Source organism: Xenopus laevis, chromosome 2S (assembly GCF_017654675.1).
Source record: "Xenopus laevis strain J_2021 chromosome 2S, Xenopus_laevis_v10.1, whole genome shotgun sequence".
In the NCBI taxonomy this organism is placed as follows: Eukaryota; Metazoa; Chordata; class Amphibia; order Anura; family Pipidae; genus Xenopus; species Xenopus laevis.
This window is the reverse complement of record NC_054374.1, coordinates 29,068,284-29,093,162: the sequence shown is the minus strand read 5'-3', so window position 1 is coordinate 29,093,162 and position 24,879 is coordinate 29,068,284. Positions and strand designations below refer to the sequence as shown.

Sequence of the window (24,879 nt, the reverse complement as noted above, 5' to 3'; positions counted from 1 at the left end):
CGGGCCTACGCAAAAGGGATTTATCAGGTAAGAAAATCTCCTTTTCAGCACTATACTAATAACAGCAACACCCGCACCTGCCATGGGGGGCAGTGTTTCCAATTGCCACTGCTCTCATTACTGTCACTGACTAGCTCCGCCTATATCGAGGGAGGAGTAAACTTGTCAGAGCACGGTTTTCCTTTCCCGTTCGCAATGTGTCACCAATTGGATCCGCCCTATCAGTGATCTCTGCGTAGGAACGACGATTCTGGCAAGCAATTGCCCAATAGAAATATGGCCTGGCTGGCGATGACGTAGTTTTACAGAAGGCCAATCAGATGACTAAGTCATTGCCCTTTTCTATCTCACCTATTGCGGCTCAACGTGACATCCCGCCCCCCTCCCCCAGCTCGTCAGGTTCTACCCAATGGCTGTAGGGGAGCTTATCCGGAAGTGGCGGTGTCAGGTGGGTAGGAAGGCGGAAGTGAGCTGCCTGTGGGTAACCCGGAATGGAGTGGTGACCGGTGCCCATGGAAGGGGCGGGGCCTGGAGACACCGGGAACGGAGACGGGGAGCCGGTGGTGTGCACCATGGAGAACAAGCCCATAGTCACGTGTAAGCTTCAGCGCCTGTCAGTGCGTTCTGCGCTGCGTGTTGTGACCCTGCTGCTCCCAGTGCCCCTCTCCCCACCCGTGTCACTGACAGAGAACCTCGTGGGCTCCATTCTCCCATCTGTAGCGCATGAAAAGCTGCTTATTCCCCTGGGCTGCTCAGTCAATGTCCCTGTAACCCCTGTCCTACATGTGACTCCTCCCACATGACCCACCCCCACTATGGCCCCTCCCTTGTACCCCTCCTGCGACCATTGCTTCTGTGCTTTACTTCCATCTTCTCCTACCTTCTGTTTCCCCATGGGTTGTATATACTGTCCCATCTCACATACCCCTCCTGCCCCCATTTTCTGTTACTTTATTGACATTTTTTGCAAAAACCCTATTGTCCTGCTCATCTGTCCCACTTGGCACTGCCTCCTTTCCCAGGCTGTGCAGGGGTCAGCAGCTCACTACATTGTAGCACAGGAATCAGCAGCAGGATTACCTGATAGTTAACCTGTCTTTGCTTGTGTGACTGCAGAGCTTTGCAACAGCGACAGGGATCATAGCAGATCTATAGGGGGCTCTAATAAAGGGGCCATTTGTAAAACTAATATTTTTAGCCCAAAGTAAAACCAGCGACATATATTATTCATTATTGCCTACAAGATTGGGGGTTACTTATCCTATATGTCGCCTTTAAAGGGGAAGTTACACCATAGCAGGATGAAAATCCCCAGCCAACTTTATAAGCTAAACTTGCACTGAAGCGTGTGTGCCCCAAGTATAGCAATGGCACATAAGTTACAGTAAATATAAAGTTTTCTTTTCTGCTACTGATGGCAGGCTCTGATATTTCCACAATATTATTTTTCTTAAGGGATTCCCTGAATAACTTGCTGCTCCCCTGCTCATTGTTATGGGCAGTCTGGCTGTACCTTCCTTGCAACACCCCCTCTAGGTTTATATTGCAACCCTATTGATTCCCTTACTTCTTTCTGAAGGACGGAAATCACTCTTTGCACTTTGCCTTTATTATTGGCATTGCCCCAAGGGGATCTATCCAGAATAAGGTGGGCGTTCCCCCTAAAATTAACTCTGGGTAGGTTGGAGACAGTGGCATTATAAGACAATTTGCAAATGGTCTTAAATTTTTTTAAACAAAAAAATTGTCGTTTTGAAATAATGAGACTTTTGTTCTGCATCTAGCAGGCATTTAATTCACTATCTTGTCACTAGGGCTTAGTTATTCTAGCAACCAGGTAGCAGTTTGCAATGGAAGAAGGCCTGAAAAGATGTGATGGGAGATGGACTGTATCGGTGGATACAGTAGATATGTCTAGGAAGATTTTCATTCATCCAGATGATGTCCAGTATCCATAGAATTGAGTCTAAAGCAACTGGACTCTCTGTGTTGTCTTGAAAATGTTTAACTGAACTGCAGCAGCTGATTTGATGAGGGGGAAACATTTTCAAGAAATACAGAAAGTCCAATTGCTTTAGACTTGACTCTAGATACTGGATACAGTAGATAGCTTGCAGAAATGAATGGGTGCCTTCCAGAAAATGCAGAGATCCTGGTTTTGATAGTTTTGGGTCCATATTCATCCAGGGACTGGTCCAGCTGCATTTTCAGAGTCATAAATGGATTTTCCCCTAGTGAGGAGCAAAGGTGTGGGGTATTTCTCTGTCTCTGGGACAGCAGCTACACAGAAACTATCTTGGGCAACCTGATTGGCCTGTGCAGGCTCACTTCTGTACAAGTAGGGATACAGACATGTGAGTGCTGCACCCTGGAGGCATGTCATTGTTCTATGAAGCCCCATGCTGGCCCAGGCCACCCGATTAGCTGACTGATAACAATGTTATTTTATTACTGTGAGTACTCATTACCCAAATACAATGTTGTGTTCCAGGGGCAGGAGACCAGAATGTATTCTATGCAGTTTTCCCCATCCTGACGCAGCAGCTGCCCCGGGAGCCTATGGAATGGAGAAGGTGAGACATATCCTCCTGATGCCCCTGTTCCTCCCCTTATAGTCCCCTGCTGTTTTTTTGCTATTTGTGCTCTAGGGCACCTCCTGTGGCTTTTCTATATGTTTTGTACCTTTACTATCAGTGTTATGCTAAGAACCCTTTCCATACCCTTTAATTTTGCACTGGCTCATTTAATTGCCCTAGTCGCCTCACACGTATAACTAAAAAGAAATGTGCATCAGTGTAGTTACCATCATAGAGCCCTCAGCTTAATGCTTCCTTGAGTCACAGAGAATGGACCCTCTACTTATCTCTCCTTTCCCCTGTTTCAGGGCTTATGGTCGTGCCCCAAAGATGATTCACTTGGAGTCCCACTTTGTACCATTTAAGGAAGAACTTCTCCCGAAAGATGGGAACAAGGCCTTGCTCACCTTCCCCTTTCTCCACGTTTACTGGACAGACTGCTGTGTGAGTACCACTGACTTGACAAGAAAGCTCTTGGCTCTGGGCACCTCCGTGTTGTCAGCAGTAATAGTGGCAGTCATTTGGGGTTGATGGAATATGGGGGTCCTATGTGTTTGGTCACAGTCTGGGCATCTGTAGTGCCACACTGCTGCTTATTGGTCTAATGAGGTATTTTGTGTGTCTGACTACCAACACACTCTGTGGGGCTGTTAATCCACTCTCTAAGCATAGCCTCAAATGCGATACACAAGCAGCTGCTTTGTTTTGTGTCCATAGCTGTGTGAGTGTGCCATTCCTGTGCCATATCCGTGTGTGCCATAGCTGTGTGACATTTGTGCCATGCCTGTGCCATACCTGTGTGTGCCATAGCTGTGTGACGTGTGTGTGTGCCATAGCTGTGTGACGTGTGTGTGTGCCATAGCTTTGTGAGTGTGACATGCTTGTGTCATAGCTGTGTAAGTGTCGAATCAAAGGAAATTCACTGGCACACAGGTAATGCTAGCAGGGTAAACCCTTGCTATTTTATTCAATGGTTTGCAGCATGCAACGTTTCGGGGTAACCCCCTTTATCAAGCTTGATAAAGGGGGTTACCCCGAAACGTTGCATGCTGCAAACCATTGAATAAAATAGCAAGGGTTTACCCTGCTAGCATTACCTGTGTGCCAGTGAATTTCCTTTGATTTGTCATTTCAAGGTGGGACGCCGATTCTACCATTGCTGTGCACCAGGCACTATCTTCTATCCACGGCCAGGGTGTGCGAGTGCAATTTGCTAATTTTATAGCTGTGTAAGTGTGCCATACCTGAACAAAGATAGAAGCGGTATGCATTAATTTCTGTGCAGTAAAGCATTCGTATCCAGTGGCATGTATGAGTTTGGGCACATATCTGCAGTTGTCTCCTGTATGGCTGTACCTACATGGGACAAAGCTGAATTATTTGCTAGCGATCCTGGGATACAGAGCTATACAGTCCAATCGAATCAAATCACAAGGGCAGTTGTTCCATTTGGGACCTAGTGATTGGTTCCTTCTTATTTATGACCTGACTGAGTTCCCAGAATTTATAAATGTACTAAGACCTGCTTCATTGTCATTCATTTTCTATAAGACGTAATTAGTCCAAGCAATGTTTTGATTGCTTCCTGGGCATGTCCTAATTCTATCCCACTGATTCAGACCTAAGTGATGCACAAGTTTTTAGTCCTTGTTACAAGGAAACTGTTCTACCATGCAGTTGTATCCAGTGCAGCAGCAGAAAACACTCAATGCAGTGAGCTACGGTATGTCTGTATAATTAATGTAATTAATGGTTAATGTTTTAAGGGGCAGGGTTGCTATTCCTCTGCCGGGGGGGGGGGGGGGTGTTATGAAACCAATCATTTGGTTTTGGACAAGTGGTGAGATGCAATGAAATGTGTGAGTTCCACTATATTCCAGCAAATACTCCAGGCTTTGTGGACTGCTCTCTGTTGCTTGGATGTGTGTCTAGTGTTGCCACTTTTTCTGGAAAAAAATATATATTTATCTTTTTTTCCTATTAATAACATCGGGATCAACCATCATTTTTACCGGCCGGGTGGCATCCCTATGTATGTCCTATATGGGGTTGGGGGGGGCGTTGTTCTTATGTGCAGCACAGAGTGAAGCTGTTTTGCCTGTAATTGTGCTCCCTGTGCTTTTTGGCCTCACTTTCATCCTCTGTCTGGTTAGGTAATCTGATTTTATCATACTAAGTTTGAGGCACCATTATATGTGAATTGTGTGGGGGTCTGATCTGAAAGAGAAGTAGTTAAATATTTCCAGGAGTCAATTACTGCATCGTGATATAATTCTCTCCTATACAGATAGCTATAATCTAAGCTGCCATAAAGCAGGACAGGACTCCTATTTCCAATGGGGGTCAGATAGGATCTGTGCAGCCACTGGGACAGAATGCTCTGTTATACAGATAGCTAGAATCTCAGCTGCCATAAAGCAAGACAGGATTGCTGCTTCCAATGGGGATCAGATAGGATCTGTGCAGCCACTTGGACATAATACTCTCTTATACAGATAGCTAGATTCTCAACAGGACAGGACTTCTCCTTTCAATGGGAATCAGGTAGGATCTGTGCAGCCACTGGCACAGAATGCTCTGTTATATAAATAGCTAGAATCTCAGCTGCCATAAAGCAGGACAGGACTCTTGCTTCCAATGGGGATCAGATAGGACCTGTGCAGCCACTGGGCCTGAATGTTCTGTTATACAAATAGCTAGAGTCTCGGCTGCCATAAAGCAGGACAGGACAGCACCTTCCAATTGGAATCAGACAGGATCTGTGCAGCCACTGGGACATAATGCTCTGTTATAAAGATAGCTAGAATCTCAGCTGCCATAAAGCAGGACATGCCTCCTGCTTCCAATGGGGATCCGATAGGATCTGTGCAGCCACTGGGGCAGAATGATCTGTTATACAGATAGAATCTCAGCCATAAACAGGACAGTATAGCATTGCATGTGTATCTGTGAAGGGCCACTATCAAAAAATGATAGTGGCCCTACCACCAGACCACGGCTCATAAGAGACAAGCAAATTGATGGGTAGAAAGATAAAGAGGGGCATCAGCTCTGAGACAAACAGTAAGTAAAGTGCCTCGGACATGGGGTGAACAGAGCAAGTAATATCCACTGTGGTAGCAAAGTATACAGAGATGCAGGGACCTCAGGGGAGGTAGGATGGCAATAAAAGGAATGTAGGTGGATACAATGCAGCAGCAGGAAGAATGGAGATGTAGTCAGGGCTGCAGCAAAGGAATGTAGAATGTGGAGTCACAGCTACAGGATAAATAACCTTTCAGGGGACAGATCTTCAGTGGGATGAACTTTGGGTGGTAGGAGTAGAACAACCACGGAAGAGCCATGGTGGATCCACACACAAAATGGAAGAAGCATTAGTGGGGGCTGGCCAGGACCAGCAGTGGAAGAACCTAGGAGCAGTAGCAGGCCAGCAGTGGGTAGAACCTAGGAGCAGTTGCAGGCCAGCAGTGGGAAGAACATAGGAGCAGTAGCAGGCCAGCAGTGGGAAGAACCTAGGGTCTGTAGCAGGCCAGCAGTGGGAAGAACCTTGGGGAAGTAGCAGGCCAGCAGTGGGAAAACCTTGGGGCAGTAGCAGACCAGCAGTGGGAAGAACCATGGGGCAGTAGCAGGCCTGCAGTGGGAAGAACCTATGGGCAAAAGCAGGCCAATATTGGGAAAAACCTAGGGGCAGTAGCAGGCCAGCAGTTGGAAGAACTTAGGGGATGTAGCAGGCCAGTATTGGGAAGAACCTAGGGTCTGTATTAGGCCAGCAGTGGGAAGAACCTTGGGGAAGTAGCAGGCCAGCAGTGGGAAAACCTTGGGGCAGTAGCAGACCAGCAGTGGGAAGAACCATGGGGCAGTAGCAGGCCAGCAGTGGGAAGAACCTATGGGCAGAAGCAGACCAGCATTGGGAAAAACCTAGGGGCAGTAGCAGGCCAGCAGTGGGAAGTACCAGACCAGCAGTGGGAAGAACCTTGGGGCAGTAGCAGGCCAGTAGTGGGAAAACCTTGGGGCAGTAGCAGGCCAGCAGTGGGAAGAACCATGGGACAGTAGCAGGCTAGCAGTGGGAAGAACATATGGGCAGTAGCAGGCCAGCAATGGGAAGAACCTAGGGGCAGTAGCAGGCCAGCAATGGGAAGAACCTAGGGGCAGTAGCAGGCCAGCAATGGGAAGAACCTTGGAGCAGAGCAGTAGCAGGCCAGCATTGGGAAGAACCTTGGGGCAATAGCAGGTCAGCAGTGGGAATAACCTAGGGACACTAGCAGGCCAGCAGTCTGAAGAACCTAGGGGAAGTATCAGGCCAGCAGTGGGAAGAACATAGGGGAAGTTTCAGGCCAGCAGTGGGTAGAACTAGGGGAAGTAGCAGGCCAGCAATGGTAAGAAACTAGGGGCAGTAGCAGGCCAGCAGCGAGAACAACCTATGGACTGTAGCAGGCCAGCAGCAGGAAGAACCTATGAGCAGTAGCAGGCCAGCAGTGGGAAGAACCTAGGGGCAGTAGCAGGCCAGTAATGGGAAGAACCTAGGGGCACCAGCAGGCCAATAGTGGGAAGAAACTAACAACAGTTGTAGACCAGCAGTGGGAAGAACATTGGAGCAGTAGCAGGCCAGCATTGGGAACAGCCTTGGGGCAATAGCAGGCCAGCAGTGGGAAGAAACTAACAACAGTTGTAGACCAGCAGTGGGAAGAACATTGAAGCAGTAGCAGACCAGCATTGGGAAGAGCCTTGGGGCAATATCAGGCCAGCAGTGGGAATAACTTAGGGGCACTTAGCAGGCCAGCAGTGGTAGGAAACTAGGGAAAGTAGCAGGCCAGCAGTGGTAAGAACCTAGGGGCAGTAGCAGGCCAGCAGAGAGAAGAACCTACGGACTGTAGCAGGCCAGCAGTGGGAAAAACCTAGGGGCACTAGCAGGCCAGTAGTGGGAAGAACTTAGGTGCAGTAGCAGACCAGCAATGGGAAGAACCTAGGAGCAGTAGCAGGCCAGCAGTGGGAAGAACTTAGGTGCACTAGCAGGCCAGCAGAGGGAAGAAACTAACAACAGTTGTAGACCAGCAGTGGGAAGAACATTGGAGCAGTAGCAGACCAGCATTGGGAAGAGCCTTGGGGCAATATCAGGCCAGCAGTGGGAATAACTTAGGGGCACTAGCAGGCCAGCAGTCGGAAGAACCTAGGGGAATTAGCAGGCCAGCAGTGGGAAGAACATAGGGGAAGTTTCAGGCCAGCAGTGGGTAGAACTAAGGGAATAGCAGGCCAGCAGTGGTAAGAACCTAGGGGCAGTAGCAGGCCAGCAGCGAGAAGAACCTACGGACTGTAGCAGGCCAGCAGTGGGAAGAACCTAGGGGCTGTAGCAGGCCAGCAGTGGGAAGAACCTATGGGAAGTCGCAGGCCAGCAGTGGGTAGAACCTAGGGGAAGTTGCAATCCATCAGCGGGAAGAATCTACGGGCAGTAGCAGGCCAGCAGTGGGAAGAACCTACGGGCTGTAGCAGGCCAGCAGTGGGAAGAACCTAGGGGCAGTAGCAGGCCAGCAGTGGGAAGAACCTTGGAGCAGAGCAGTAGCAGGCCAGCATTGGGAAGAACCTTGGGGCAATAGCAGGTCAGCAGTGGGAATAACCTAGGGACACTAGCAGGCCAGCAGTCTGAAGAACCTAGGGGAAGTATCAGGCCAGCAGTGGGAAGAACATAGGGGAAGTTTCAGGCCAGCAGTGGGTAGAACTAGGGGAAGTAGCAGGCCAGCAATGGTAAGAAACTAGGGGCAGTAGCAGGCCAGCAGCGAGAAGAACCTACGGACTGTAGCAGGCCAGCAGCAGGAAGAACCTATGAGCAGTAGCAGGCCAGCAGTGGGAAGAACCTAGGGGCAGTAGCAGGCCAGTAATGGGAAGAACCTAGGGGCACTAGCAGGCCAATAGTGGGAAGAAACTAACAACAGTTGTAGACCAGCAGTGGGAAGAACATTGGAGCAGTAGCAGGCCAGCATTGGGAACAGCCTTGGGGCAATAGCAGGCCAGCAGTGGGAAGAAACTAACAACAGTTGTAGACCAGCAGTGGGAAGAACATTGAAGCAGTAGCAGACCAGCATTGGGAAGAGCCTTGGGGCAATATCAGGCCAGCAGTGGGAATAACTTAGGGGCACTTAGCAGGCCAGCAGTGGTAGGTAACTAGGGAAAGTAGCAGGCCAGCAGTGGTAAGAACCTATGGGCAGTAGCAGGCCAGCAGAGAGAAGAACCTACGGACTGTAGCAGGCCAGCAGTGGGAAAAACCTAGGGGCACTAGCAGGCCAGTAGTGGGAAGAACTTAGGTGCAGTAGCAGACCAGCAATGGGAAGAACCTAGGAGCAGTAGCAGGCCAGCAGTGGGAAGAACCTAGGGGCACTAGCAGGCCAGCAGAGGGAAGAACTTAGGTGCATTAGCAGGCCAATAGTGGGAAGAACATTGGAGCAGTAGCAGACCAGCATTGGGAAGAGCCTTGGGGCAATATCAGGCCAGCAGTGGGAATAACTTAGGGGCACTAGCAGGCCAGCAGTCGGAAGAACCTAGGGGAATTAGCAGGCCAGCAGTGGGAAGAACATAGGGGAAGTTTCAGGCCAGCAGTGGGTAGAACTAAGGGAATAGCAGGCCAGCAGTGGTAAGAACCTAGGGGCAGTAGCAGGCCAGCAGCGAGAAGAACCTACAGACTGTAACAGGCCAGCAGTGGGAAGAACCTAGGGGCTGTAGCAGGCCAGCAGTGGGTAGAACCTAGGGGAAGTAGCAATCCATCAGCGGGAAGAATCTACGGGCAGTAGCAGGCCAGCAGTGGGAAGAACCTACGGGCTGTAGCAGGCCAGCAGTGGGAAGAACCTAGGGGCAGTAGCAGGCCAGCAGTGGGAAGAACCTAGGGGAATTTGCAGGCCAGCAGTGGGAAGAACCTAAGGGATGTAGCAGGCCAGCAGTGGTAAGAACATAGGGGCAGTATCAGGCCAGCAGTGAGAAGAACCTACAGACTGTAACAGGCCAGCAGTGGGAAGAACCTGGGGGCAGTAGCAGGCCAGCAGTGGGAAGAACCTAGGGGCAGTAGCAGGCCAGCAGTGGTAAGAACCTAGGGGCAGTAGCAGGCCAGCAGTTGGAAGAACCTAGGGGCAGTAGCAGGACAGCAGTGGGAAGAACCTAGGGGAAGTTGCAGGCCAGCAGTTGGAAGAACCTAGGGGCAGTAGCAGGCCAGCAGTTGGAAGAACCTAGGGGCAGGACAGCAGTGGGAAGAACCTAGGGGAAGTTGCAGGCCAGCAGTGGGCAGAACCTAGGGGAAGTAGGCCAGCAACGGGAAGAACCTACGGACAGTAGCAGGCCAGCAGTGGAACAAACCTAGGGGCAGTAGCAGTCCAGCAGCGGGAAGAACCTAGGGGCAGAAGCCGGCCACTACTGTAAGGAACCATGATGCTGAAAGGCCAGTGATGAGTGGAATCTAGCTGGGGGAGTCCACAGTTGGGTAGTTAGAGAAAGCTAGGTGTTGGTAAGCAGGAGCTAACTGGAGGCTGACAGCAGTGGGAGAAAAGGACTGGGAAAGGAATAGGATAGGGGTAGCTTGTCAGTGCCTTTAGTGTAGATTTCCCACAGACGGGGGTGGGGTGACTGCTTCTCTAGTAGATCAGGATTCCCAGTTCTGTTGTGGGAGGAGTCTCTGCCAGTCCTTGGGGGAAGCCTCTGGGGGAGTTTGTTTATCCAGATCTGACCCTAGCTCTGGGGTTTCCCGCCCTTGATTGACTCTCTGCCCTGTCTTGGCCCCTTGTGTCTTGTTATTCCCATGATTTCCCTGGTTTGTGTCTCACTGACGTCCCACACTGTGCACTTCTGGACCTGCAACACGTCACAGCTTGGCATGAACAGCACACGGGTTTGGGGAAGGAACAGCGCACAGGGTTTTGGGGAAGGAACAGCATACGGGGGTTTGGGAAAGGAATAGCACACAGGGGTTTGGGAAAGGAACAGCATACGGGGGTTTGGGAAAGGAACAGCATACGGGGGTTTGGGAAAGGAACAGCATACGGGGGTTTGGGAAAGGAACAGCATACGGGGGTTTGGGAAAGGAACAGCACACAGAGGATTTCGGAAAGGAACATCACACGGGTTTTGGAAAGGAATAGCAAATGGGGGTTTTGGGAAGGCAGAGCACATGGGGGTTTGGGGGAAGGCAGGGGTCGCAGTTCTGAGAGACGCTATTTCAGGTACTGTGGCTTCTATACATCTCTTGTTACTCACCATTTAGTTTATCTGTGTGTCTGTGTCCAAAAGAATCTATCTGTATCTGTCCCTATGTCTTTCTCTCTATGAACTGTCACCTTCCTTCTCTTCCACTGTGTCTTCCTCTCTGTCTCACCCGTTCTTCCTCTCTGTACCTGTCTCTGTTGTGTGATGTCCATGGGAACATTTTGGGCTCACTGTGACATTCATTAGAATACTTGGGGCTCACTGTGATTTTCATGAGAATATTTGGGGCTCACTGTGATTTTCATGGGAATATTTGTGGCTCTCTGTGCTATTCATGGGAATATTAGGGGCTCACTGATATTCATGAGAATATTTGGGACTCGCTGATATTCATGAGAATATTTGGGGCTCGCTGATATTCATGAGAATATTTGGGGGATAAATATAAATATATAAATTGTTTGGCGCAAAAGAAAGTTGTGACAGAAAGTGGCAAACAAAGTGGCTGTTGGTTATTGTGTCCCCGGGGAGTTACCCTTATAGATTAAAGGGCCAAGCGTGCAAAGGGTTGAGGGCACGGGTTGTGGTGTGTACACACATACTGCAAGACTAACACACTAGTGAGTGTATTGTCTGTGGCACCGTCTCCTACTCACTCACTCTTGTATTGCACATACCCACAGTCTTTGCTTACACTCAATATTTTACAATCAAAACATAAATCAACCATGCTCACACTCGTTCAGTTTGTGCCCAACTCAGCCTCGGGCATCCCACTGGAACCCATTGCAAGGGCTAATAAGCTGCGTGCTTGCTCTTATGGGGCTAAGTTTGTGCCTCTTTTGGCCCCTGTTTGTCCAGCAGAATGGAACCATGTGTGTACAATTGTCTATCTGATATTCTGTCTGAAATTGTATCTGATATCTGGTATGTGTGTGCATGGGAGGGGATTGCACGTGTCACACAGCAGAGCTGAGTCATTCCCCTGAGTGGGGCGGCACTAATCAATAACGGATCCTGAAAGCAATGACCATGTTATTAGCCTTTATTGCCGAATGAAACAAGACTACTCCCATGCACAGGGGATACTGGACTCACCAATAATGGCTTGGAAATACAGACCAGTTTCATTTAATTTGGCTACTAGAGGCCACACATTCACTGGAGTCAGTGGGCAAGTATAGTTGAATTTATAAGGAAAAGACAAAGGACCAATCAGGTGGAGTTAAGGATTTCAGTGGTGGGATTGGTCACTCACAGTCCTCTCGTCTGTCTGTCCAGGACACGGAAGTCTATAAAGCCACAACAAAAGATGACATCACCAAATGGCAAAATGCACTGCGCACTCACAGCACCACTGATTGGCTGATTGTGGTTGTGGAAAGCGAAGCAAAGAAGAAGAATAAAACCAACATTCTTCCCCGGACGTCCATTGCTGACAAGATCCGCAGCGACTTCTGTAACAAGCAGAGTGATAGGTGAGTGGGAAAGTATGGGAGTTTGGAAGTTATGGGGGGCAGTATGTTGGATGCAGGGGGGCAGATAATCAGCACATCTCTGTGACACATACAGGTGCATGGTGTTGGTGGACCCTCTAAAGGACACATCTCGATCCCAGGAGTCCTGGTCCATGTTTCTAGCCAAGCTGCGCACATTGCTCCTCACGTCCTTCACCAGAAATCTTGGCCACTTTGAAGATGATATGAGGACCCTGAGAGAGAAGAGAACCGAACCGGGCTGGAGCTTCTGTGACTACTTCATGGTCCAGGTAAAGTGCCTGCTCGTACCATCTATAAATGTGAGTCCTCACTGGGAACCTCACTCTAAGTGAATAGACTCTCCCTGGTTATATACAGAGCTCTGATTCACTGTACTTCCTGCTTCTGGGCTGCTCTCTTTCCCATGGCCAGGCAGCAAGCTCTCCCTGAATACATGAATCCAATCAACCCCAGTTCTCTGTACATCCTCATTCTGGGCTGCTCTCTTTTCCATGGTCAAGTAGTGGGGTGGAGCTTGGTCCCAAGGGAGAGAGCAGGCTGTGGGTTTCTGTTCTGTGTCTCACTGCCCTTTTCTCCCCAGGAGGAGCTCGCGTTTGTGTTTGAGATGTTGCAGCAGTTTGAGGATGCTTTGGTTCAGTACGATGAGCTGGACGCTCTCTTTTCTCAATATGTACTTAACTTTGGCGCTGGGGGTAAGTAGCTTCCCTGAAATCCACCAGTCTTGCATAGAAAAGGAAGGTCCCAGCACATCCTCTGCCCCAGTTGTTACTGTATGACAGTATGCAATGTCTAGGGTGGGCACTGCCATAAGTAATACCAAGGGTGGGTACTAATGTAAGGGGTATAAGGCAAGCTCAGGGTGGGTGCAACATATCATCCCTTTTGTTACAGATGGGGCCAATTGGTTGAGCTCATTTTGCCAACCAGTAAGGAGTTGGGATGGCCTGGCCCTGCGCAAGCCCATCGACATGGAGAAGCGAGACCTGATCCAGAGACGCCAGGCCAACCTGCTGGAGCTGCGCAGTTACCTGTTCTCCCGCCAGTGCACCCTGCTTCTCTTCTTGCAGCGCCCGTGGGAGGTGGCGAATCGAGCCCTGGAGTTACTGCACAATTGTGTGCAAGAGCTGAAACTCCTGGAGGTAAGTGAGGGGGTGCACTTATGGAATACTGGTTCGTGTTTCATGGTCATAAGGGAGTGAAAGTCTCCAGAAAGGGTTTCAAGTTAAGGGGGTACATCAGCGGAAGGGGGTACAGCAAGTGATGGGACATCTGATACCCGACTCTAATTGAATCCCTTTACCTAATATCACTCACCTCTTGTTGCACTAATTGTGCACTCACCTTGTATGCAGACACTTGTTTTATTGCCCAGTAACACTCTTCAGTCCTGCCAGTCACTGGCACTTCAGTCTGCTCTCCTTTCCTTCAACATATGTCCATAATATGTGTGCCAGCCAACACATGGGGCCCTTCCTCAATTGGCTCAGACCTACACCAATTATAATATCCTCCCATCTACAAAATATGGTACAATTTGCTGTGACCACCACTTTCCCTTGGCTGTGTGTATTATTCAGAGCAAGCAGCAGACTCAAGATTTTAGTTGAGAGATATCCGTGGGAGCAGGCAGCACATATAAAAGACCAGACAAATAGACTTGGGATTTCAGATGGAGCAGGCAGCAGATATGTGTTATCAAATGGAACAGAGAAAGGCAAAAGACAGACTGAGTTTCTCCCGTGATTTAGTTCCACCTCATTAATATACTAAAAGCATGGTGCAAGAGGAAGAATGTGCTTCAGTGCTCTGCACCCAGTCACCCTTCAGATGTTTTTATGGGAGTTGCAGTTCAGCAGCAGCTGAGATAGTGCAGTTCGCCCAAGGCTGATCTAAAAGCAGAATCCGCCTGTGTTCTCCTTCCCTGTAGGTGTCTGTCCCTCCTGGGGCTCTGGACTGCTGGGTGTTCCTCAGTTGCCTCGAAGTGCTTCAGAGGATTGAAGGATGCTGTGAGCGCGCTCAGATAGAGGCCAACGTGTCCCACACCGTGGGCTTGTGGAGTTATGCCACTGAAAAGGTGCGTTGTATCCGAAACTCTCTGATCAATTCTATTAGTATCTTCTCCTTCCTTTCACTGGATACAAAGAAGCAGACCTGTGTATAGTGATGTGCCACTTGCTCACACACTTCATATTGCCCCATCAATCCTATCATCAGTCCTATTGTGCCCTCCTACTGCCAGATCTCCAAACTTATCTGCTCTGGGTTTCATATCATAGTGTTTGTGTCTCATGTCACAGCTCCAGTCTCTTGGCTCGTTGTGTGGTTTAGTGTCTGAGAAGGGTCCTTGCTCTGAAGATCTTCAGCGAACTGTGGACTTGTTGGCTGGACTTGGAGCAGAGAGGTCAGAGACAGGTATGTGTGGAGCTGTGTTGATAGGCATTGATCCAGCCTGCTTGTTCATTTGCTCTAGTGTCAGCCTTAAGCCCCCTATAGTCTTCCTGTGTCAGCCTGAATCCCCCCTATAGTCTGCCTGTGTCAGCCTGAAGCCCCCCCCCTATACTCTGCCTGTGTCAGCCTGAAGCCCCCCTATAGTCTGCCTGTGTCAGCCTGAAGCCTCCCTATAGTCTGCCTGTGCCAGCCTGAAGATCCTCTATAGTCTGCCTGTGTCAGCCTGAAGCCCCTCTATATTCTGCCTGTGTCAGCCTGAAGCCCCCTCTATATTCTGCCTGTGTCAGCCTGAAGCCCCCTATAGTCTGCCTGTTTCAGCCTGAAGCCCCTCTATGGTCTGCCCATGTCAACCTGAAGCCCCTCTGAAGGCCGCTGTGCAGTACTGATGCTCTTTATAACATTTGTGTTGCTTGTTCCTGATGATGTTCCCTTGCCCCCTCCAGCCAACACAGCACATAGTCCTTATAAGAAGCTGCAGGAGGCACTGTCCTCTGAGGAAGCCTTTGAGAAGCACTATCTGGTGAGTGGGATACCTAAAACTTGGGGCCGATGGCACTGCCCGTTCTGACCCTGTTCTCTGCCCCTCCAGGAGCTGTGCCACGCAACCATAGAGATGTACAACAGCATCGGAAGGAGTCGCTCTTCCAAGCTGGTTGGGAAGGATCTGGCCGACTTCTACATGTAATTGGTTTCACCGTTTCACTTATATCTGCATCTCATATCTCTTGCCCCTTGCACGTGCCATATGTCTACCCACAGGTCATGATAACAATGTGTTTTTGGGCAGAATGTTGAGTAAGAGCTGAGGAGAAGCAGAAGAGTTGGGTGAAGCACTGGTCACTATAGGAGGAGTTGCTGTGGTTTAGTGGTCTGGGGAATCAGACATGGCAGCTTTGTGGGCAGATAGGGGACTCCAAGCTCATTCTCAATTGTTGATACCATAACTCTGTGCCAATGTTGTATGTGGGAGAAACCACTTTGTGTCCAGCACCCTAGTAACTGTCTCTCATTGTCTATGCAGGAAGAAGAACTGCCCGCAGAAAGCTGAGCCCTTCCTACAGAGCGCCCTAAATATGTACCAGTCAGAGGGCTGGGAACTGCCCCTCACTCACACTCGCAAACAACTGGCCGAGTGTCAGAGGCAACTTGGACAGACAGAGCCGTATCCTCCCTGTGTAAAACCCCTTGCCCCTTCCCTAGGCTTTGTATCTGCAGCCTATCAATGTCACATGGTACAGTGACACAGGTGGGGCTAGCGTCTCGCCATCTGCAGGGTGGCACAGAAGGGAACATGGTGCTGTGCTTAGCATGACTGCTTCCCCACTCTTTCGTGTGATCCCAACCTTTCTGCAGGGAGTATTTATGTTGTCCCCATGTCTGTGTGTGTTTCTACTGAGTATCCCAGTGTCCTTCCACACCCCAAATACATTCAACCAGGTTAGTTGTCCCTAGTGTCAGTGAATGTTATAAGGACCTTCGATTGTAAGCTCATTGGAGCAGGGACTGATGGAAAAGTGACAGGGACCATAGATTGTAAACTCACTGGGGCAGGGAATTATATATAAGCCAAGTACAGGGCTGCAGACTATCTCAGGGTTATATGCAGTTGTGTTCATAATGACAACAGTCCCACATCACTAACCTGATATAATTGGTCAAAATTCTATTTCCACATGGCAAATAATTTACTAGTAGGTGTAGTAGAGTCATAGAAACCAACAGACCCTGGGAAAAAACAGGAGTCAATTCCGGAAATTATTTAAGGAAGGAAGTTGATTGGAGAGGCTGCTCAGCTAAAATGATCGAAAATGCTTTTAAATGGTACCAAAACCTGAAAGCCGTGGAAGAAAAGGGAAAAGGACCATTGGAATGGATAGAAGAATAGCTAAAATGGCAAGGTCTCAGCCAATGATCAGCTCCATAAAGATGAAAGAAGGAGTAACGTTACCTGTGATACTGTTACAATTTGAAGGTGCCTATGTGAAGCCAAGCTATCTGCAAGAAAACCCTGCAAAGTCCCATAGTTGGAAAAAAAAGACATGGGCTGAAGAGCTTACAATTTGCCAAAGAACACATTGACTGGCCTAAAGAGAAATGGCGCCACATTTTGCAGACTGATGAAAGCAAGATTGTTCTTTTTGGGTGTAGGGGCCGCAGACAGTTTGTCAGACGCCCCCCAAATACTGAATTCAAGCCCCAGTACAGAGTGAAGCCGTGGCACAAGCATCATGATATGGGGATGTTTCTCATACTAGGGTGTTGGGCCTATTTATCCCATACCAGGGATCATGGATCAGTTTCAATCCAAATACTTGAAGAGCTCCTATTGCCTTATGCCCAAGAGGAAAAGCCCTTGAATGAGCCCAAACACACCAGTAACTGAGCAACATCTTGGTTCCACACCAACAAGATTGACGTTATGGTCCAACCCCCTAGTTCAATACAAAACTTATATGTTTGTGTGTAGGGGGGGGGGGTGACTTGGGGTTGAGGCAAAAGCAAGAAATGCAGAAGAATTGTGGAACAGGTTGTTGGAAGTTGGTGAAGTCCATACAACACAGAAACACTGATTATACAACTCAATATTAGTTCCCTCATTCAAAGCAACAGCTTAAAACATCTTTCACTTGATACAGTCAATGAGTTGGGAAAGAAGAAAGCAGGGACTGCAGCCTAATATTCCCTTCACTTTCTTTATAGGAATAACACACATTTCATCCATTTTTCTTCATGCTTTGATTTAGAACAGAATGTGCAGTGTTCCCAATGCTTTTGCCTGGATGGAAATAAAACCTATTATAAGGATTTGGAGCTTTATGCACACACTGCTATTATTTTGAACACAACTGCACATACAGGATAATGATAAAAAGAAAACTACAAGACATGGAAGGGGTGGGGGTCGCATGGTGATACAGGCAGAAGGGAGTTATGGGAAGAGATATATGACCTCTCATGTACATTGTGAGTCTGTAGAAATATGGAGTATGAACAAATGGGACTCAGCCTGGTGTGTGGTATACAGAATGTTCCCCTGTGTGTGCCCCTTTTGATCTCTCTGATTTCAGTGTCGATTCCTCAGCCCCCCTTCTCCCAGATACCTCAGGACTTGCAGTCTGCTGGCGGCTGATGTGAATCTCTCTCAGGAAGAGCGACAGCTTTTCTGCCAAGAAATCCTCAAGTTTGCAGCCAAGAACAGTGTCAGCACAGGTAAGGGCAAGGAGCTACTCCTATGTGTATTTTTTCTTTATATAGACACATAATTGTTCCCCCTGCCATCATAGTAACATAGTAAGTTAGGTTGAAAAAAGACACTTGTCCATCAAGTTCAACCTTTTAACTCTTATTTTAACCTGCCTAACTGCTAGTTGATCCAGAGGAAGGCAAAAAACCCCATTTGAAGCCTCTCCAATTTGCCTCAGAGGGGGAAAAAATTCCTTCCTGACTCCAAGATGCAGTGGGACTAGTCCCTGGATCAGCTTGAACTATGCGCTATCTTCCATAACCCCGTATTCCATCACTTGCTAAAAAAGAAATGTACTCTCCTAATTCTCCCCCCCAGAGTCCCCCGTCTGCCTCCCACTGGGATCATTCGCACAGCTCACCTCTCTCAGCTTTGAGCCCCCCAATGCGGTTGTGCACGTGGGAGGGTCCCTGACCATGGAACTGACCCTGCTCAGCTTGATGCCAGAGCCCCTGCAGCTCGACTATATCTCTGGCCACTTCCACTACAACCTGGACAAGAACAGCTATCGCAAGACGGCCGAGTGGCTAACGAGGCACAAACCAGCCAGTGGCACAATCTTCTTTCAGACTGATGGGCCCCTAGGGGCCAGAGGAACACCACCTGCTCTAGAACTCTCTGAGATGCATGAGAAGAGCCCATCAGAAGGAGGACTAGTAAGCGCAGGAGTCATCTGTAGAAATGTCCATGTGCTGCTTCGCTCCCAGGACTCCCAGTCATCCTCATCATTGGACAGACAGTCCAGTCTCACTGTGAAGGAAGGAGCCAACACTCTGAAGTGCCACAATGTCACACTGCAACCTGGCCTCAACCACCTGACCTTTCATACCCAGGTACCAGTAGCTGTAGCTGTTTGCTCCTCCCACTATAGGGCAACACATATGACAGGGAGTTTTGGAACAGGGAGATTGCCCCTCTTACTGTGACACAGGCAGAAGGAAATGGAAACACAGATTTTGTTCCTCCCACTGCAGGGTCACTCTGATAAGAAACTATGTGGCACAAAGTCTTTCTCCCACTTCAGGGTTACAGTTTTAGTGGGCACCCTCCTGCCAGTGGTAGATACATGACACAGAAGTAGCTATAGGGCATGTAGTCTGCTCTTCCCATGAGTGAGATATTTGGAAACAAGGAGAGCAACTGGGTGAAAGAGCTGGACACCCGCTTTGGAGAATTACATTTCACTTGGGTTAAGTGTGCACTAGTTTAGGTGTGTAATACAGTAAGTGCTGCATAATGATATTCTGTCCTTGCTCAGGCATCAGAGTCGGGCACCTACACCCTGCGCCAGCTGGTGGCATCTATTGGAGAGGTGCAACTGCAGCTGCCCCATATCTACCCCATTGTTCAATATGATGTGTATACCCAGGATCCTCAGCTGAAGGTGGAACCCCAGAGTGGTGAGTGGCACATACAGGTCCCTATATGCACATGGGTTACCCCAACAGCTGGGTGATGTGGCTCCTCCCTCTCATTTCCAGAATGCCTCCTGGCTGGAATCCCACAGAGTGTGAAGTTCACTGTCACCACAGGACATTACACTATAAAGACCGGAGACACCCTACAGCTGAGTAACGCTGAGAATATGCCCATCCTGCTGGGAGCGGGCACCACAGCCGCCAGCTATAGGAACAGCCAGGGTGAGTGCCCGCTTCTCTGCTATAAACTGCATGTTGTGTACTCAGGCTGCCAACACACACGCACACTCTGAGGGCCACACACAACTGATGAGTGCCTCTTTCTCCAGGGGAAGTGAGTGAGAAGGCGCTTAGTATTCAGCGCTCTGAGAAGGTAACAAGTATCTGTCTGCCCCCCACGCCACCCTATCACATCCTGGAGTTTGAGCTGGACGTGGTGTGTTTGCTGCCAGAGGCCGGTCACCTGCTTAATGGAGAGGTGCCCCACAGAGGGCGGGATCAGCTGGACTCACACAGCAGCAGCAGCAACACTACAGAACAGAGGGTGAGTGAGGGTAACTGTAATAACCCCTGGGCAGAGCGCAAGTGGCTGTAGCAGAAGATTTCATGTTCCCAAGTGACGACAACTTTGTTTGTGTGCAGGTTACTGTTGACTGTCCGTGGTCCATCTATTCCACTATCGTCAGTCTGTCCTTCCAGCTGCCCCTGAGAGCTCAGCACACTCTGCTCTCCTCCGGGACCCGGTAAGTAGGACCTCTGGGTGCTGTTTGTATGCACAGAACCCACAGTGACTGTCTAGGCACACGGCCTCTATGTTCTACATGTGCCAACCGGGTGACAGAGCTGGAACCTGCTTTGGAGACTGTAGCCCTAATGAATGTGGCCCTAATGAAAGTTGCATTTCATTTACTTTAAGTGTTTGGGCCAAATGAATGATATGAGACGTATCATATCTCCAATATATCCTTATTATTTATGTGTTTGTGCCGCCGATTCTCCCTTGTCAGGAAATATATTCAGCTTTGTGTGGAAAACACGTGTGAGTTCCAGTTCCAACTGTCGGACAGCAGTCTCACCTCCACACGGGACTTGAAGTTCCGGCCCCTGCACCAAGCAGGTATCCAGGTAATATACCTGTATCTGTGTAATATAGTGAGATCCTTGTATACTGGCAATATATTGATATGGGGGTGATTAGTTGGCAGCACATGAGCGTGGGGACATCTCATGTGAATGATCAGTGTTTGTCTCTTCCACTTCCAGGACCTCCAGAGCCAGCAGTGCCTGTTCTTCATCTGGGAAGTCACGTGGTGCCCGGATCTGCCCGCATCGCTGCCCTGTCATTTCTCTGTCAGCTTCTACCCTGTCCCCTCACCAAATCCCTGCAGCTACCTACAGCCCTTCACCTACCTCTTCCACCTGGAGCACTTTTATGTGAGTTACAACCATGTGCAGTTATCTTACCTCTAGCAGTTGCCCCCTTCTGTATTGCTGGTGCATTGCCCTCCAGTTGTGTGCTTTATACAGAATGTAGTCATTTATTTATTTATATATATATATATATATATATATATATATATATATATATATATATATATATATATATTTATATATTTTTATATATATATATATATATATATATATATATATATATATATATATATATATATATATATATATATATATATATATATATATATATTATATATATATATATATATATATATATATATATATAAAACTTCTCTTCACCACAGACCTTATACACAGTGCGTGCTGAGATCTCGCCCCCCCCAGATGCAGAGTTCTGTAAGACGGGCGCTCTCTGCTCACTGGAAGTCTGTATCATGCGCTTGTGCGACTCACTGGAGAATGACAAAGAGGAGATGCTCACTGACTGCAATGGATACAGCAGTGCCCAGCTCTTCTATCAGGGTGAGGTCTCCCTCTCTCTCTTTGTCAGGGCTGTTTGCAGTCTCTCTCTCTCTCTCTCTAATCCCCTCTCTCAGAGCTTGTGTGCTCTTTACCTCTATCTACTCAGGGCAGTTGACTTAGTGCAACACAGAGACTTACCTGTCATTGCTCACTTTGCAGTTGCAGATGGCGGCAGTAACTGGGCAGTTTGTGGGCGCAGCTCTGGGGTTGTGATGATGCCAGTGAAGGAGGGTGCATGTCACACTCTCCGTATGGAGGTCATGCCCCTGTTTGCCGGTTACCTTCCTTATCCCGACGTGCGGCTCTTCCGTTACCTCCCTCATCATTCGCACTCCCAACAACTGGATGCAGGTGAGCCGCGGCTATTTGGTAGGACACGCCCACACACACGTATCTGCCCCTACCCATTATATTTGGTTGTTGTAAAGTATGTTTGTATAACTTTATTTGTGAAGCGATGTTAAGGCGACACAGCACTGTACAATGCTCAAAATCTCCCTTACTGGAGTGGTGGTGTCTTAGTGGCCCACAGGATTCTAGCAATACAAATTAGAGATACAGGAATGGTTGAAACATTTTCAACTTTTAACTTTCGATTCGGTATACCAGGATCTTGGATTAAGCTGAATCCTGACCCTAAACCTGGGTTGGGTTTATCCTTAATACACGTGTGTTCTGGTTTTGCTTGGCTCGGATCTGCCTGTTCTCCAGTGTTTGCTTTTTGTTCTGTAGTGCGTTGCTTGGAGACTTCCTGACCCTGTGATTTGCTCTGGGGGAATCATCCTATCTGCCCAAACTCACAGTTTAAATGTCTACACCCCAATGTACTACCAGGCAGAGAGCACATGCTGCACTGAAGAGCTTTGCATGAAAAATAATTACTGCCCCCACCCTGGGGGCCATTTGTATAATGATACACTTACCTTTTTCTTTGCCCCACAGACAGCTGGATTGAGAATGACTCTGTGTCGGTGGAGGATCCATGTGAGGTGGCCAGTGGGCGGGCACAGAATAGAGGGTGTATCTCTCCGGGAGCCACAGGCACCAGTATGGAACACAAGGGACTCCCAATGCCTCGGCTGCAGCCCTTTCACCCCGGGCAGATCAGCAATGGCAGTTTAGGCCGGCAAATCCTTGTCGTGCCCAGCACAGATGACCATGTGCTGGAGGTGAATGTCACATGACCCTGCGCCCCTCAGGGGCAGAGCCAAACCTGTATTATGTATGTACAGCCGGGGTCGGGGCTTGGACATGTGGGGGGTGGGGGTGGATTTTTCCAGAACGCAGCCCCGATGGAGATCATAGACTCTGCTCTGCATGTGCTCCTGATTGGGCAGGTGATGAGTGGGGACGGGTCAATCTGTAGCTCGTTAAGGAGCGTATTATCCTCGGACTCGACGTAGCAGACTTACAGGTGGGATTCTTAATGGAAATTACTGGAATACTGGGGGGGGCTATCACTCTTCTTATTGGCTCTGCTACTGGACTAACTGGGCTGCATTTCCCTCTCACTAAGCTCCATCTGCCACTCTCTGCCCTCTCTTTGCCTTGCAGAGCTGATCTGTGGCACCTTAGCTTGCGCTGTAGAGCCTCAGGGTGCCCAAATGAATTGGCACAAGAGGAAAGGGCGATAATGTTCTTAGAGAAGTAGATAAGTGACCCCATCTGGGTTATTATGTGCTAATGCTTAGGGCAAAGATAATCCGTGCTAGGCAACATGTGGCACTCCCATCATCACTCTGCTGGTTGAGTTGCAGGGAGTTGTATGCCAGCTGCAGGAGCACCACATGTTGCCAACTCATATTTTGTGGGGTCCTTGGGATGAAATATGTAACTGGACCTAATGCATTTCAGTATTCAGTGTTTACAGAGACTTTATATACAGGGGCAAGGGGCTTCTCTTATAGTCAGTGCCAGGGTGGGGCAGTTATGCAGCGTTACAATCCCTGGGGGAGAATATGGAGGGAGTGCAGTGGGAATAGCAGTGAAAGCTTAGCAGATTCTCCTCCTGGGGGTGGGAATATGGTACAAAGTTCAACATGGTGCCATTACCCTGAATGAGGGTAGAGGTTCTGCAGACTCAGTTGGCAGCTGGTAAATGCTCTGCCGGCTGTACATTGGCATGCGGCAGAAGTGCTGCAGATTTGGGATCCAATAGACAGAAGCCACAAATGTATTTTTATCTCAGATAATCATGGAGTTGTTTCCGTTACATTTACACAATGGACAGTCAGAAGAGGGGGTGATTATGGGTGGCAGCTGTGGGAATGAGAATGTGGGTGCAGCTGGTGAAATCTTTTGGCCTCCGTGGAACTGCTCACTGTCTCTGTGCCTGGAATAAACGCAACAAAGATTGTCTTACGTTGGCCCCTATTTTGTGGGGTTATTTTTGCACCAATGTATTATATACACATGTGAGTCCGGGTTACAGAGTTGCACCCACACCTCTAGGCCGCAACATACTGTCCCTTGCTTTATACACACTGGCCTGTGGCCCCCTGTATGGTAACACTACTTTGCTGTCCATTGTGATATTTGCCTGCTGCTATGGGGGCCCAACCCTGCCCTGATGTAACCCCCCATGTACTTAGCCCAACCCCCTTCTATGTAATATACCCTGTGGGAGAAATGTTAAATTAAGGTGACACTCTAAATTCAGAGTAAAAAGAAATACACATTTTAACAGAGAATCTGTGTCTGTCAATCTTTGACTCCACCCCCAAAAAAAATCACTCCACTCACGCCCCTTAAAGGTGAACTCCATCAAAATACTGTTCTTTCATAATGGAAGAAAATGTAATACTAAGCAACATTCCAATATGCATTCAGTGGCCAATGGTCGGATCATGCTGAGGGCCCATGGAGACCCATCCACCAATGAGGTTCTCCCCAATGGTATTTTCACACCTACCTTATAGATAATGTGGTTCTGGGGGGCAGAATTGTGATTGGCCAGCTACATTTATACCATTTGGGTAAAGTATAAACTCTTAGGTGCCCACATGGCATGGTTGCTGCCCCATGGTTCCAGAATTGATCAATAGAAGTAGATGGGTGAGTACCAGGCCATCGCCAACAGGGCGGGATGGAAAAGCAAACATAACTCTGAGGATTTTTATGCAAAACTAATTCCATAATCTGGGCCAGAGATGAGCAATAAATGTATTGGGTGTGACCCAGATTGGACCTTCTGTGTACACTGCTAGCCAAGAGGCACTTGGCATAGAATGGGCCCCTGGGCAGTGACTTGCCCTGTTCTTGATTAAAACAGAGAAAAAAGAAACCCCTCTTCCACCAAAGCTAAAATTGCCACAATGTTATCTGAATACTGAAAAAGGTTAGAATAATGGCACTCCCAACTAAACCTCAATATTGCAATTAGCCCATTTTTATACTAAAGTGCTAGTGCATTTATCATATTAAATATATAAAAAACAAGTGGAGTATATTTGATAGTACCTTAAAGGAAAGTGCTAAATTTAATAGATTTTGATCCTTTAATGAGTTCAGACAATTGATAGTTTATAAGATGCAGTGCTTTTATACAATTCATGAATTTTTTCGATTCCCTAATAATTATG

The 24,879-nt window shown here is 48.4% G+C and overlaps 1 protein-coding gene across 1 annotated transcript; it reads left to right on the top strand.

Annotated features, from left to right (window-relative positions):
• The first annotated feature begins 399 nt into the window (after positions 1–399).
• trappc10.S (trafficking protein particle complex subunit 10 S homeolog) lies at positions 400–23,988 on the top strand. Its single transcript, XM_018249014.2, has 23 exons — positions 400–597; positions 2,492–2,573; positions 2,885–3,020; positions 12,036–12,232; positions 12,327–12,522; positions 12,834–12,945; positions 13,145–13,392; positions 14,181–14,327; positions 14,551–14,665; positions 15,145–15,221; positions 15,291–15,382; positions 15,723–15,863; positions 17,799–17,911; positions 18,264–18,778; positions 19,204–19,345; positions 19,427–19,585; positions 19,693–19,907; positions 20,006–20,106; positions 20,371–20,488; positions 20,627–20,797; positions 21,121–21,298; positions 21,458–21,649; positions 22,241–23,988. Exons 1-23 carry the CDS (start codon positions 513–515, stop codon positions 22,480–22,482), a joined length of 3,774 nt encoding a protein of 1,257 aa, XP_018104503.1. The 5' UTR covers positions 400–512; the 3' UTR covers positions 22,483–23,988.
• Positions 23,989–24,879: the final 891 nt, after the last annotated feature.